The 16,680-nt window shown below is 34.5% G+C and overlaps 1 protein-coding gene across 1 annotated transcript; it reads left to right on the top strand.

The window, feature by feature from the left end:
* Positions 1 to 933: 933 nt before the first annotated feature.
* LOC129256190 (uncharacterized) lies at positions 934 to 15,723 on the top strand. The gene is made up of 5 exons (XM_054894452.2): positions 934 to 1,929; positions 8,693 to 9,409; positions 9,957 to 10,157; positions 11,313 to 11,428; positions 12,372 to 15,723. The coding sequence occupies exons 1-5, from the start codon at positions 1,797 to 1,799 to the stop codon at positions 12,585 to 12,587; spliced, it is 1,383 nt and encodes a 460-aa protein (XP_054750427.2). The 5' UTR covers positions 934 to 1,796; the 3' UTR covers positions 12,588 to 15,723.
* The last annotated feature ends 957 nt before the right edge of the window (positions 15,724 to 16,680 follow it).

Here is a 16,680-nt window from a genome sequence, read left to right as displayed (position 1 = left end):
TTGTGAGATTATATTTCAACATTTCTTCTGATACATCTCTGGCCTTGGCCTAACCTACCTGTTGGTTTGAATTGTCTGAACTTTCTCTACATGCTCATCTTACCAAATTTCTTGAAATTTTAAACCACAAAACTCCCCTGCATCTGTAGTATCTCACTTTGTAATTTAATTTTTTTCCTGTGAAACTTACTTTTTCAGTTTCCAGGTCAACTGTATTATTATTATCTTGTTTATACATTCAATAACTTTTTGGCATCGTTTTAGTGTTTGTTTTCCTACCATCCACCCAACCTCCTTTCTCTTTCTCTCTGTATGTCTATCAATAGGGTGCCATGAGCCTAATTACATCAGGAGGGCTAAAGATATTCGTTCGACCCAACCCATTCGAAATTTTTCAATTTGATATTGCTGATTGACAAAAATGTATGAATATGATTCAAAATCTAACACTGATTCTAGAAATGGTAACTACTGAACTTCCTTTGCCCAAATTGGGAAGATATATCAATGATTTGGCACTATTTTTTGACTGGCGGAAGAATTGGGGCTATTTTACTGTTTCAGTTGATGAATTTGATCCCATCATAGTTATCTTCATAAATGGCGATTTATTTTTAAAATGAGCTGGCTACGATACCCTTCTCTGGTCAGATATGGAATGTCAGATATATATCCTATCCAAAGGTAGTAAACATTCGACCCTCTAATTTCACATTTATTTTTTATGAATTTTTGTTAAGTGCCATTTTAACACACAAGTCTATGGGGAATGTTTTACGCGCGTGAGACCATAGCAGCATAGAGCTCTATGGTAGCAGTAAGTGCGTGCCTCTTTCTCTCTATCTCTGTGAAATTGTCTTCTCGCAGTTAAAATCCTTGCGAGCCCCTAAGGATAAGACACACATGCATAAACATCCCAATATTGACACGATCACTAAGCTGGGGGCTCGTTGGAGGTGGTGTACTTGAGCCTCACCAGATCTTCTGGGTACAGAGGCAATACCTTAACAGAAAGAGTACTGAGAATATGTACAACAGCTTTAAGAATCTTCAGCACTAGGGGATCTCATGTCTCAATCCCGGAGCCATAGTGGGACTTTATTAGATCAGGCAGCATTGTACAACAACTGAATTATCGTTCCTGCCATCAGCGTACCATTCCATCATATTCTCTGTCTCTATTAACCACATCTCTCCAACTCTCTTTCTCTCTCTTTTTCACTTTCTCTCCATCTCTTATTTTCTCTCTTAGTCCTGCTCTTCGTTTGGAAGAAAACTCATTTAGGGGGGAAAGGAAGCTGTGGTGGATCGATAGAATGAATAATAAAGCAGTAAGCCTGTGTAGAAATCCAGAGTGAAGTCAAGAGGGACAGGGAAGAGGAATAGAGTTTGTATTCTAGTGATTTTACAATCAGTCAGGAATATACCTCAGTTACACTGCCTGTTTTATTGATTAAAGCTTGTATGAATTAATCATACGCCAAGTCTTTTATTCAAATCCAAGAAAGGATATACTGTTTTTTCATGGTTTAATACTGTATTTGGGACATAAGCATTTATCTGATTGGAAAGAGGAAAGTGTGATTCTGGCAGAGCACTCCGAGCTTATTATGCCAATAGCACCCAAATTTAGATCCCAGTGACGACATCAAAAGTTGTCAAGGCTGAAGAGAAGGCTAATCTGCCACAAGCTGCCGGACTCTCCATGCACAGTCGACTGTAGAATATGAATACCTCTTAAACCTCATCATTGTACCATCACTGTCTCGTATTAGCTGGATAAAGGAGAATTCAAAATGGAGATTATGGGGCTCAGCATCTTTATAACTTTGTGCTCTGTTCTGCTGCTGTCCGTAGGGGCACCCAAGGCAGAGGGGTGTAGCTGTGAAGGGGCACACCCTCAACAACACTTCTGTCGAGCATCCTATGGTAAGTTTTAAAAGCTATCATGGTTAATTTCTATTATTGCTGTGAATTAAGTAAATCCATCAGAACTAATAAGTGAGAATTCAAAAGTTTTATATTATGCTATGTTCTATAAACAAGCAACTAACACAAACTTTCTTGCAACGATTTAAAAATCAAGAATAAAATGCAGTGTTTGAAGGGAGCTAAGAAATTAAGGAAATCATACTGTGCATTTAACCTTCTGTATGCTAATGTTGCAATTTTGTACAGTTACAACTAATTTGAACAATATTTATCTTTCTCCCTTACCTTAATTGTAGTTTAATGTCTATAATTCAATGGTAACATCTACAAAATTATTTTTAATATCAAATGTGCAATATAGAAATCTACATTCAACGAAAATGTATAGAAAACAGTTATCATCACTATCCCCCACAATTAATTTAGGGTGCAAACAGTAGAAGCCTCTTCTAAGTTTAGGTAGATCCCTTCAAGTGCATGCCACCATCAAATTCATGAACGTGAATGCCCCAGTGAAAATGTGGAGAATTTACAAAAAAGGGTATTTCACTGAAAAGAGGGATTTTATGTAAAAGTATATTTCTATTTGGTGCCCAATTAAAATAAGTAGCTATATTCTTTGTCAATATATAGGCAACCCACTTCTCAATCTTGCAACAGGTGAATTAAATCTTTGCAACTTTCTGATTTTTAATCACTACATTTGTAAGATACGTGCACAAGACGCAGTTTTTTATGAAAAATACACCAAATTCAGAGAGAGAGAGAGGGGGGGGGGCACAAAATTTCTAAAAATTCAAAATGCAAACCACATTGCTAAGAAAGGATGAATGCTTGTAAGCAAGCAACCAGAAAACCAATGGCTTAAGGTCCTCTCCGAGGGACCTGGTAATGAGGATTTAAAGGGCACTAGAACACTGATTGGGAATCGAACCTGAATCATCGGAATACGAAATACCCGCTCTATACCGACTAAGCTATCGCGCATAACGAAGAATAAATGGTTGGAAAGATTTGATGGACCCTACACTTTTGTAAAATCGGAATATAAGACGATTCTTGAATATATGCATGTATATATTTCACATTATTGGCTTTTTGACTAAAACTTTAAGATGGGCCAAATTCAACATTTGAATAAAAAAAAAAAAAAAAAATCTATATCATCATTTTTTATATGAATATGATCTGTTTAAATAAAATTGCTTTCACAGTATACACAGTTTTTGGGGTGTGTTCTTAAAAAAGAATATATTTTTGTTTATTGAAATTTAAAAGTTTTTATTTTGCCCTCAGTGAAATGTCTTTAAGCCTTTGTGGGATAGTCCATACACTGTGACCCATAATAATAATAATTATAATAATGATACATTACATTTATGTTATGAGGTTTTAGGATTTGAATCCAACAGTAACTAATAATAATGAGCAACATTTACAAAGTGCTTGATGCAATGTTTCTAAGCGCTGCATACATATAGCAGAAGTCAATGTACACTGAGTATTAAAAACCTATATTAGATGAACACCATTTTCATTTCTGGAATGGGGTAAGGGTGAATATAGTCACTGCTTTGTATGCAAAAAAAAGAAAGAAGCGTTAATATGACTGGAGAAAGGAAGAACAATTTCATTACTACGATCTGTAAAAATTTTGCTTATAAACATACTGTTGAGGTGCTAAAAAAATATATTCATGTTGTATTCTGGTGGAAGGAAAATCTATGAATAGATTTATTTTTGCTTGAAGCCATACAGGCATTTCAAAGCAACCCTGAAAGATTGAACCCTCAATGTAGTCATGCTAATTTAGAAGAAATTATAGATATTAAGTTTCTCATATTTGCCAGAAGAGAAAGGATATTTTTACCACTTGAACATTCCATAAAAGCTTCTTTCTGAGAGACAATATTCCATGTTGAATGTTGTAACTGAAATCATTTTCAATATTTATTATCATGTACATAAACTTGGTAATCAAAGACAGTTCACATTACTAAATGATTGATTTTGTATTTCAGAAATTCACCTTTGATGTTTTTATGGGTGATCATTATTTACACATTTTCCCTCTGATCATTTTACATAAATTAAAACTATAGAGAGTTATGAAATAAGGGAAGTAATCCTCATCCCCAAACTGATTACAGTTGTTATGGTGATTGGAATAGAAAACTAATAACTATATATGTATTATATATAAATATATTTTTCAAAAAGTATAATTTTTGCAGAATAATATTTTTCAAAACTCCCATATATAGAATCCTAATTAAAGTGGGCAAGCAAGTGACGTCAATGATTTTGCCACATTCCAATATCCTTGTTAAAAAATCTTGATTTCCAATCATCATTCATGGATTAATGTACCTTGTCTCCTGCAGGTGCCAAAATCAATTTACTCCTTAAAGGTATATCAATTCTGATTTTGAACAATTTTTACATACACACCAACATTTTAAAGCAAATTTGTTTTCCAATTGATCTTAAATTGTATAGGCCTACTTTTTTATCATTATCATAAATTTATATATAGCTATTGATCTTTGGATTAGATTTAGACCACTTCTTTTTAAAATTAGTTTTTTCCCAAAAGAAAAAATCTTCTTTGAAATCTCATATTTTGATATCTGAAGAAAAAGGAAGTTTTTCATTGTTTTGTAAAAATGATTAAAACAAAGAAGTTACTTAGAAGTTAAGCGTCCATTGATAATCTTATCTATTCATACATTTACAAATTTATTGAATAAATACCAGAATAGAATTTACTATAGATATGAAGGAGAGAATTAAGAAAACATACTGTATGAAACATCCAAACCATGTTTGAGTTCCTTTGATACGTTCTTCTTAAAGGATGTGTTTATCTTACTTTTTAAAAGCATTGATATTACCTAGACATTGGAAAGGTAGTGGTTACTTTGATCCACCACACTCCCACTAGTATTTCCCAAGCATTAGATCCAATTTCCTCATCAGAATATTTTTTGCAGTCTTAATTGGCCTGAATGCAACAATGTTTTCACTACGTATTTTAAGCTTTCCAGAAAGCGAGATCTGCCCTTTCAAAGGTAAATGCAGCTAATGCAATTTGCTTGCATTGGTTGTTTGTTTTGCCCAGTTCTATCATGTTAAGAATTTATATCAATGAAGATTGAATTTCAAGGCAATATTCTAACAGTCCATAGCAACATAAACGGAAGAAATATATCACTAAAGGAATACTTTTAAAGAAATGTGATCAAATGAGAGATAAGAATACAAATATTGAATTGCTCCAAAGGTAAAAATGGCTAGCAATTATCTTACAACGATGAAAACAATTTTACTCTTAAATGAATTACAAAACTAAGCGTTGCATGTTCCTTACAAATAACATTAGATAACAAATGTTTATAAATTGTAATGCAACATTTTAAAAATGTAGCCAACATAATTACCTTCTTTCTATCTAAACAAGTGATGGGTCTCAATGATATGGATTGTATTCATCAATATTGGACAAAAAAATTCAGGCTATCAAAATTTACTCTGATTGTTTTCATTTCATTTCAGTTTGCTTTTATAAAGCTACAAAAAAAATCAGAACACATTTCTTCTGCTTCCAAAAGTGAGAATGTGGAGACAGATAAAAATAAAAGTATAATTTTGTTGGTTTGGAAAATGGTCCTGGCTTGACTTAAGGTTATGGGATATGGTGATGATAAGTGTTAAAACTAACAACTATTCTATATTTATCCATTAAGTAGATCATCCTGTACGATGAATCAGCATGATATAGGTTAATGATGACAGTAAGTGACCACCTTTAAAGGTTAGCGCAAGTTATAATACACAAGAAACTCATTCAGACATAATCTTTAACAAAATGAAAACATAAATGAAACCAAAGTAAAATAATCGTTTTATCTAGAATAGATTAAAAGGGTGATAGGTTGTAATATAAACATGACTGGTCTTTAGAGACTTTTTTCTACAATTGAGTAGGTTGATGATAACTAATAAGTGACCTAAGACATAGTCAATATGTTTTATAATAATGATAATCAAATTGATATCTATATAGTGAGTATTACCATGTTTAAATGTAACAATGCAAAAAAATGAAAAAGAAAATTACATGAGAATTACAGATACATTATAAATTTTATATTACTGTATCATTATCATTATAATTATTATTACAATATTTATTTGTTTTAAAATGGTGCGAGAAATGGAGGACTGGAGGAAAATAATAAAGGAAAGGGTTTCCACTTTAGAAATAAAAACCCTACTTACATATGTACCCCATTTTGAATTTCAAGGAATTGGAAGGTACAAGTTATTTCATATCAGTGAATAACATGTCTATGCAACATTCTGGGATGTGATGAACAGAGAAAAGGCCCACCATCAATTGGCTTGATATTGAAACAGGGTCCCCTGCGGCATGGGCTAAAGTGTCAAGTAATGCAGAAATAGGAGAGGGAATCGGATCCTCAAGGAAGTATTTCTGATTATATTTACCAAGCTATCAACCTGAACATTAAAGGTTTGAGAGAGGGTTGATAGAGGGTACTACAGCTACTGAAGATGAAGCTTTCAGAGGAGAAGATGGAATGAAGATGGATTTGAGGTAGATGTGACTGAATCAGGGAGGGATGGGGATTAGAACATATTTAGAGTTTAAAGGTACATGGGAAAGATGGTTGAATAGATTTCAATAACTGGGAGTGGGTTATAATACAGAGAATAGAGAAATGGCTGCTTGTAATGAATAAGAGATCATACTTTTTTTTCAAAATCAAATGTTATAATTTACATTTTAATTTAAAACTAGATAAGAGAGTTTATTTTGTATGTTTTATTGAAATAAATCAAGATAATTACATATATACAAGATTGGAAGGATTCAAAATAGGTAAAAAAAAAAAAAGGCAAAGCATGAATATAAATAAACAGTGATTAAAAAAATGAGGCAGAAAGAAAAATTGACATAGGCCCCTTGTATCTTTGACAAAAAGAGCGAGGAGATACCCCGAGGAAAGCCCCGCTAGATCGTAAATTCCACCAACTGATGGAAAAAGGGGAGTTACAAGAGCTAATTTTGATCAATACCAAGCACAACTTATTAAGAGAGTTTCACCACTATTTGTTCTGATTGGCTGAGAACTGCAGGTGTCAGTCTATTACTATAATAACCATGGTAACTTGTCAGAGCTGACAACTTTCAGTAAAATAGACACCATAGGCATTTATTTGTGACATGCATCTGATAAACATTTTTATACATTTAATTGCAAGCCCTCAGTTTTGCAACAACCCCTTGGAAAGAATGGTTCACAGAGAAAAACTAAAATTAATTATGAATCATTAGAATGAATCAGAATTGTAATTTATAAAATTTAAAAAATTAGAAGGGATTAATACTAAAGAAAATTAGAACTATAGCATCTTTCATGCTACAGCAATTATAAAATGAAAAAGATGTTAATTATCATTATCCCTTCCCACTAAATTCATGTTCAGGTTATTTTTTTACAAGAACAAGAAAAAAAGTCATGAAGCTAAAGCCTGCATGTCAGGCTACAATTTCTTTTAACTCAGGACCTCTTTTATCTTCTTGTTGATAAAGCAGTACACAGCCGAGTGTATTTGACATTAGGTTGTAGCACAGAAGATGCAATTATAATGAATGCAGAGGATGAGGGTCTAGGAGTAGGATGGAGTATTATGCTACCATTCCATGAGATGCATGTTTGATATACTTTGCAGCATAAATGGGTATTGAATATCCTATTTACAGGAATGATTGCCGTAGGGTATTATTCATAAATGGATTCTCCAAGCCTGCAGTGAGATGAAGTGTAATGTTGTTTCTGAATATAAATGGAGTATTTGGGAGGATAATTGGTACCACAGAATTTTGATTGCCAATTTTCAACTCCCTCGTCCATACCCTAAAAAGCCTCTGGTAATATTCTAAGGCATATTATGTTTGGCACCAAAGTAAGATTTTGGTGTATGCTGTCATTCTGTTTTTGGTTTAATATTTCTGAAATATTAAAAATGGATTGAAAATGATAAAGTTATGACATGTTAACATTTTTCATTTTTCACAAAGCAGAGATAATAAAAGCTGTGAGCAAATTGATATGATTACTTTATCTTATGTATTCATTTGATTAAATCAAATACATGTACCTATAAGAAAATGTGAGCCGATGGCATTATTTATTATATTTTGAATACAGAATTTACAGCCCATACACAACTTTATTTTGCTATTTAGTATTTTTATTTTATTCTCATTTCAATTCAAATGTTAATGGCTTCATTTCAGTGTGACCTTTACAACTCATTCAAATTTTTAGTTAAAATGACTTTCATGCAAATTAATTTGAAACATTTTCCATTATAGCTCCTGTACAAGAAATAAAATTAGGATAAATTGATATCATAATCTAAAACACAAGGACAATATTGTCCACAGGGCTAAAATCAATCCAACTCCTTCCCATTTGTTCTGTAGTATAAAAATAGGCCCTTTTTAAAGGTGACCTTGCCCTGAAAATATCAAAATTGATGGCAAGGTCCACTATGATTGCATTCAATAAATATATTCCTGTTTCAATCCATAAGAACTTGATGTCTCTCATGGGTGCTTTTTTAATTAGTTAGTATCATCTTAATTTGATATTCAAGTGGCAAACAGGCTTACATCTTCAACAAGATACACCCCATAACCACTCTTACTTTAATTTTTTGTTTTTGCCAGTGATTGGAGCAAGGGTTCTAAAGAGAGACTACATCCGTAAAAATCCAGGTGGTATTGGTTCCAGCACTGGACTATTAGGATCGGACCATGCTGCCATTGAGCCTCTAGGTGAGAGGACTCGTCCCTATCCTGGAACTGGTCTCCATCATCTTCCAGATGAAAGACTTCCAAACGAGCAGCTTGGAGATGCAGGCAGACAGTGGCAGGACTTAGAACCCCTAGAACCACTTCCTTACCCCGATGGATTAGAAGCTCCCATGGTACCGGAAGCTGCAGAGCCTATCCAAAATGATGGATTATTTGGGCCTATTCCTCAATCCGATGGGCTTGGTCCTCTTCCTAAGATGGATGATCTGGCACCCCTTCAACAGCCTGCTGGACTACAGCCTCTACAACAACCTGGTCTCCAACCCTTACCTTTTGAAGGTGGCCCTGAAGAGATGGGTCAGCCAGAAGGTTTATTACCCTTGCCACATCCAGAGGGCCTACAACCTCTCCCTGAAGAACCATACAAACAAGATATTTTGCCACCTCTGCCCTTACCAGAAGACTTGAAGCCTGTTGAGGATACCATCACCACACTTACAACATCCCCTCCAGAATCTGTGATGACAGATGGCATCAACACCATGACAACCCTTCCTCCTCAAAAGAAGCCTTCTAATGAAACTGTCATAACAGAGCCTGTTATTGATGTTGAGGAACCTACAACTGAAGGTAAATTTCTTTGGTACATGAATAAAAATTTATATAAATTACACTTACACGTTATTGTCCCATTTAAGCATGCATACACAAAAGTAAACTGGTTATAGCTTTTAAATAAAACATACGAAGTAAAAACTCTTTTCCAACAAAATATTTGAAAAGCATAAAAATAACCCCTTTTTTCAGTGAACAAGCCTATGGATTCACAATGGTTCTAACACAACATGACCTCACGGTCTTGAGCCCGGAGAAACGCAATGGAAAGCCCTTTGTCCAATCCCCTGCAAAACCCGTTAATTTGAGATTTTCTTCAGCAAAATATTCAGCTGTCAAGTGGTGAATATGAATAAAACTAACACTGTTGTACTATGTAGCTTACATATTTCCCATTTGTCAATTGCATTTTTAGCTTCGGTCTGGGTCTTTAAGTAAAACCACTTGCAACACTGAAACATCATACTTATCCCTTAAAACTTGAATTAAAAACAAACTTGGCATTGATATCTTTAATAAAGCTTTTTTCATGTATTCTTTAATTATGTTTAATAATGCACAGAGGAGCGTAGAATCGATCCTGAGAGCATGGAAGCATGGAACTACAAAATCATCTACACCCTCAAAATAAGCCACATCTACAAGACAGGGGTTGAACAGGAAGGTTGGAAAATAGGCGATGAGATAGAGCTTGAGAGTCCTGCTGCTACCAGTCTTTGTGGCAAGACAGACATCAAAACTGGAAAGAACTACCTCATTGCAGGTAAGTTGTTGTCAAGTTTAAGGTACCTTCACAAAACCTGCATCCACGTCCTTGTCCCATGCAGGATTTAACAGTAGCTTTTGTGATATCAAGCTGTTTTTGTAGAAATTGAAGGATTATTAGACAGTAAATTCAGGGATTCTTGCCAAAATCTTTAGCAATAACTAAAACTTAGCTAAGACTCCGGGGGGGGGGGGGGGGGGGTACTCAACCAAAAAAGTGGTAGGTATGTGCCGCGGGCGAGACAAAAACCAGGGCCTCGGAGAGGGCTTATTGTAAAAAGGAGGGTCCTCGGAACAGGCTTCGGAACTACAAATGTCTGTGAAAACGGGGGTCCTTGGAACGGGTCCCCTGCGTGTGAGTGCGTATATGCATCCCTATGGAACGGGCATACGTGCATGCAGTTAGCCCGGCGGCACGGGCGCACTCCCGCAGAGCGATGGTTGGACAGCACTCTGCGGCCGCTTTTCACCAAAAGTGTAACGAAAAATATTGCAAAGCTTTGGAGCGGATTTTTTTCTCTTTTTTTCTCGATAAGAAGAAAATGCTATGCTTTGGAGCGGCTTTCTTTGTTCTTTTTCTCAAATAAGATGAAAATGCTATGCCTTGGAACGGAAATTTGAGTGTAAAAATGGGGGTCCCCTCCGCGGCACATACCCACTACGCATTATATACCGAGTGCCCCCCCCCCCCCGTAAGACTATTGTTCAGGTATTGTTGCTAAAGACGTGAGATTCTCAATATATGCTGAATATGAATAACGCAGGCATGAACAAACGATCACTGATCTGAGTTGATGGGACAGAACCTAACTTTCACCTGAAGCATGTTTTGATCTATGGTCATTTTGTCTTTTTATGTCTAACACAATGGTCTATGGCAATTTAATGTCAGCACATGTTCTTGAATAAAAATTGTCAAAAATAAAATATTATGCAACCCATATACATGTATATGATAGAAAATAATCACCAATATTGACATCTTTCATCTCATTCCTTTTTACATACCATAACTTACATTTGTGATAATTTCTTGACTACTGAATTATGTAATACCATGGGCTTGTTCAGGGACCGTCTGGTTCCAGAAGGGAACAGGTTAAGTTTCTTCTTTTTTTTCTTTTTAAACCCTGATATGATTCATCAAACACAGGTTCAAGGGCAAACCGAGTGGTACTGTGTGACTGGGTCCAAGAACACCACAAACTAACATCAAGACAGAAACAGGGACTCAAGACAGTCTATGGAAAGTCATGTGATGTCTGCCAAGTAAGTGATTGAAAAAATTATCTAATGTTCGGGGATGGAAGACCATCCAACCATTCAAAGATTCTTAGAAACAACACTGTAGATTTTAGATGCTTGAAAGCAACAGTATTTTAAAAAGTAATACCATGGTCACATTTGCTCTACAGCGGCTGTACGGCAAGTCAAAAACAGCTGTTTTAACATTTTTTGTATCAGCTACATATAGGTGGTTTGAATAAAAAAATGAATAAAACAGCTGATTTCGACTCGCCGTACGGCCACCGTATAGCAAATGTGACCGAGGTATGAGCCTGCTGGTCAGATAAAAGATGCCTTGACTTTGGGATGGTGTGTAGGTAGGAATAATATTCAAGATTTAGGGGATTCACAATATGAATCAATCAATACAATCTACCGGTATAACTCTTGAAAGTTCCCATGGCCCTACATCACAGTGCAATCGCCAAAATACTCATGGTCATAACACTCATGACGATATAGGGTTTTTGAAATTTCAATAGAAAAAGTGGTTAGTTTAAGCTTAAAATTTTATCTGCAGAAACTTTATCCTTAAGAAAATTTAGGGCTGAACAGGTGCAGATCAAATGATAAATGAATTTCTATCTTCTGTGTCTTATCTGTGTTATAAAAAGTTCCCTATTACCTGTCACCAAACATACCTTAGAGTCACTGCTAAAGCATCACTTAATAACATCACAATGTAGCAACAATATAGAGAGTATAGGAATTAATATCATTCCCAAGAGATGGTCTAATTGAATGTGATATAGAAAAGGGTATTAAAAAGAGAAATAATCCAATATCGCCTTTACGCATTTTGCACAACTTGCATATACCACAACCTATTCCACATTGTACATTAAAGGTTACCAAAAGACATCACAGATGATCTTTATATTTTAAAGGGTGTATCCTTTATTCTCTCTCCTCTATCCACTGCTAGATCCATTCCTGTACTTCAAGTAGACACTGCAAGAAACCAAAGCAGAACAGAGCAACCACCTGTCTCTATGATGCCTCTCAACTTCAAATTGGAGAGCCTTACAGCCCCTATGACTGCATCGCATCACACTCACGTTGCACCTTGCGTCATGGTCACAAGTGCAAGTGGCAAAAGAACAATGACTACCATAAGTGCGCCAAACACCAGCTTCCTTAAAAAAAGATAGATGCCATTACCTTGGTACTGGTGAAAGTAAGATTATATGATGAAAGGTTAGCACAGGACTTTGTCAAACAAAGTTATCAACAATTTTGAAATAGAAATCTTCATTTAAAGGAAATATTATTAAAACAACTAAAGCACAGAGCACATATAAACTAGTTTGAAATAAATTCAAACATATATAGGCCTAATATCTATAATGGATGCTGTGAATATTATAGGAAACTGTAGAACTTAGTCAAATAATGAAACGGTAAAAGTTTCAAGCTTTCCTATTTTTTTTCTTAAAAAAACCTTTACATTCTAGTTCATATTCTTGATGATGAACAGTCACTCTTCTAGAAATCTTTGTTTCTTACTGTATCCATTTTCAATTTCAATATGATAGGTTGCTCAACATGCAATGCAAGTGAGCTGAATTTAGAAGAAATCTTTTATTACCTTTCTGTAACATGTATATCTTACACTACCATCACACCAACAAAACAGAACCAAATATCTAATGACATCTTATTTGAAATATCATGATATCTTTGGTCAGTCAGAAGTGATTTTTTACCAGTGTGACAGTGGCATTATCAATGCGTCTGTGTGGTATCTATCTATATATCTCTCTTTTTTATAACTATTTTTTGAACTGGGTAAAAAATCAATCAATCATTGGTGAGAATTGGCCATAAACACAATCATTTACAAAAGTCTACAGAACCTATTATATAAAGAGGATTTTAAATCAGTACATGCTTACCATCACTTTATAAGCTTTCTTGTTCCTCTTCATTTAGTTTAAAGAAACTTGTGCAGATATACACTTGGCAAAAAAAGTTCTTGGACACTTATAAAAGTTAAAATATTCCATATAGATATTTGATTAAAAGCAAATTTTTGTATGTCAACATGACCAGACAATATTCCTCTTCCAGTATGACATGACATTTTCATGTGAACAGTCATGCATGGGTGGTTGAATGGTTTAAACAATAGAAATGTCAGCAAAAGAAAATTGCAAGAAATGGCTAATTATCATGGCCATCCTGTAGGCATACATTCAACAATTTAAACAGGTGGTTATCATTTGAATTGAATGCTTAGGGATGCATCATGAGATGCATAATGATATGGATCATTTGGACACTCACTTTCAAGATGAAGCTTTCCAACCAAGAGCGTGCAAGAGCAATGTTGCAGTCTGGGCAGTCCTTTAGACAAGTGGCTCGATATTTCCAAGTTTCACCAACAACAATTTCAAATTTGAACCAGCGGTATTTGGCTACTGATGAAGTTAGAGACCGCCATAGGAGTGGTGGACCTAGGGCCACCACCCCTGCAGAAGATAGGAGGATAAGGATAATTTTCTTTTGCTTATGCCAAGATACTGAAATTTGACATTTTTTTCATCGACTAACTTTGACTCAAAATTACAGTGGAATAGTGATGCATCCAAGGTGGATAACTTTCTCTTCACTTTTAGAGTGGTATTTGACTTTAAGTTTGCTTTTATCGTTTAATGGATATTTATGCCACACAAACTTTCAAAACTGAAAGAATGACTGATCATTTTCTTGCAATTTTCTTTTACTGACATTGCGATTGTTTAATGCCTGTAACCAGCCATGCACTGACTGATCCATTTCTTGCAATTTTCTTTTGCTGACATTGCTATTGTTAAAAGCATTTAACCACCCATGCATGACTGTTCACATGAAAATGTCATGTCATACTGGAAGAGGAATATTGTCTGGTCATGTTGACATACAATAATTTGCTTTTAATCAAATATCTATATGGAATATTTTAACTTTTATAAGTGTCCAAGAACTTTTTTGGCCGAGTATGTATATGTACCTATTTGTAAGAATCTGATAAATTATCTGTGAAAGTATATTCTGTGTCATTTTTACATTGTCTGATTGCTTGTAGATATGATATACCATTTGTAGAGGTCAATATGGAGGGCTATATATCTCTTATCTTTGAGAATGTGTATCAAAATAAATGTATTCCTTATTCAAAGAGCTAGTATTTAAAACTTGTAAAATATTTAAAAGTAATATTGACAAGGACATGACAGAGCAACTGCTGAGCTTTTCATTGATGGCTTACATGTATATCTGACACTGCACAAGACTGAATTAATTAAAAAGGAAGACAAGTATAGATTCCATTTTCCAAGCTTTGTGCTCAAAGGGCTTTAAAAAAAGAAAAACATTACTGAGGGGATCACAACTTACATTTCACAAAGAATCAATGGCTGAAAATAGCATAAAGGCTATCACACTTTTTAGATACTCGAGTATGGTTCCATTTAGGCATCAGTGAGGCTTTCATAATAGACTGACTTGCTAAAACTTGGAAAAATAGAATTCACACTGCTCAAGCCATGAGTGGCATCAGAGGTATAAAAATGGTATTAAAAGCTAATAATTACTCTTTCATCTACTTGTACTATGTTCAATATTCTCTGAATAGTATCCCTCTAAATTTGGAATAATTTCTTTACATTCACACTGTGTATAGGTAAGGACCAGTCTTAATTGATAGTGGTGTGATTAAGATAAAGGTTCATAATTTTGTACATTATCATGTAGTGTGTATTGTGATCCAGTATAACTGAAATGGTTTTATGCATAGCATAGAGATACATTTTGTGTGGCAAATTGGGTTTAAATACTGGTCTTTGTTATTCATCACTGTGAAGGAGAGATTGAATGTTTTTAATGATTTCTTGATTGTGACCAACTCTTCATTAACTTCAAATTCTTCTCTTTTTGAACTTTTATTTCTGTTGCTCTGAAGCCATGAATTGAATTTTCACTAATGATACATAATATATCTCAAAATTTACTTGAAATTCGATTTCAAAGAAGGAAACAATTCTTTTTTCCAGCTTCATACTACAAACACTAATATTTCAAGATATTTTTTTTTTTTTGGCTTTGGGGGACAAAGTAAGTTAGAGGCTGAATTCTATTTTGTACAAAATTGACAAATATTTGAATATAAAGAGTTTATGTACTTGAATGTTTGTACAGATTGGTATGTTCAAATCTCAGTCAGATTTTGACAGGGGCTTATTTAGATTGATATTATAATGGTGAATATTGGTTTTGTCAATAAAGATATAGTGAGAAATGTATATCATTTTCTTTGTAGTATTTATTTTAATGTCAAACCAGTTAAGAATAAATTTAACAGCTCTCAATGTGTACCTGACACTTCCCAAATATCATAGGCCCCTTTACTGAAGTCGGGTTTAACTTAAACTCAGGTTTAAAGTTGTAGTGTAAGTATGGGAAGCCAAAAGTATCAACATTTTTATTAAGTTGTATGTTTCCTATGTTTACTGTGCTCTTTCCTGATTCATCAATGGTGAAGACAATAATATATTTATACTTCCTAGACAATTATAAATGATTTGAGAGCCAAATGAGCTGAAGTATGATATCTTTACTGTTCGTGATTTATTTAACAATTGGCTATCCATACTTAAACCACAACTTTAAACCTGAGTTTAAGTTAAACCCGACTTCAGAATACGGGCCATAGAGTCTAATTGTTCTTAAATTCTATGGGACAATTAGTTAATTGGCATTTGGGGAATTAAAAAAAATGAATTAACAAGATAATTTCAAGCTCCATACATAAATTCATCTATATCATAAAATAAACTCTGCTCTCTTTCTCCATGAAAAGCACAACCTTCAATGCAAAAGAATAAAATATCCCAAGACTTTTAAATTAAATGATTTCCAAGAAACATGATGTCCTCTGCAGGCACTTTGTAAAATCCATCAACACAAATCCAGTATACTTCCTATGCTTATTTTATTTGGAAAGAAGAAAAATTTATGACGAAATAAGTGGCCCTGTTCTCAACTTCTAAGAACTGATGGGGATTGGGGTATAGTTACCTCTAGGGTAGGGGTAGGGAGAAAATCTTGCATGACCTTCAGCTGGAAGGGGTAGGGAGAAACCCTAGCTTGACCTATAGCTGGAAAAGGTAGCAGGTGAATGTACTGGTGTAATAGTAGGAAGTGGATTTGGAGCACCTTCCCTGCTATAATTGGTGTGAACAAATACATTCTGA

Source organism: Lytechinus pictus, chromosome 3, assembly GCF_037042905.1.
Source record: "Lytechinus pictus isolate F3 Inbred chromosome 3, Lp3.0, whole genome shotgun sequence".
In the NCBI taxonomy this organism is placed as follows: Eukaryota; Metazoa; Echinodermata; class Echinoidea; order Temnopleuroida; family Toxopneustidae; genus Lytechinus; species Lytechinus pictus.
The sequence above is the reverse complement of the archived record's forward strand: the minus strand, read 5'-3'. Positions and strand labels throughout refer to the sequence as shown.

Excerpts from the sequence above, each read along its gene's own strand:
- LOC129256190 (XM_054894452.2), top strand. The coding sequence starts at position 1,797 with ATGGAGATTATGGGGCTCAGCATCTTTATAACTTTGTGCTCTGTTCTG. Across the intron at positions 9,410-9,956 it reads TGAGGAACCTACAACTGAAG|AGGAGCGTAGAATCGATCCT; the intron begins GTAAATTTCTTT and ends AATAATGCACAG. Across the intron at positions 10,158-11,312 it reads AAAGAACTACCTCATTGCAG|GTTCAAGGGCAAACCGAGTG; the intron begins GTAAGTTGTTGT and ends CATCAAACACAG.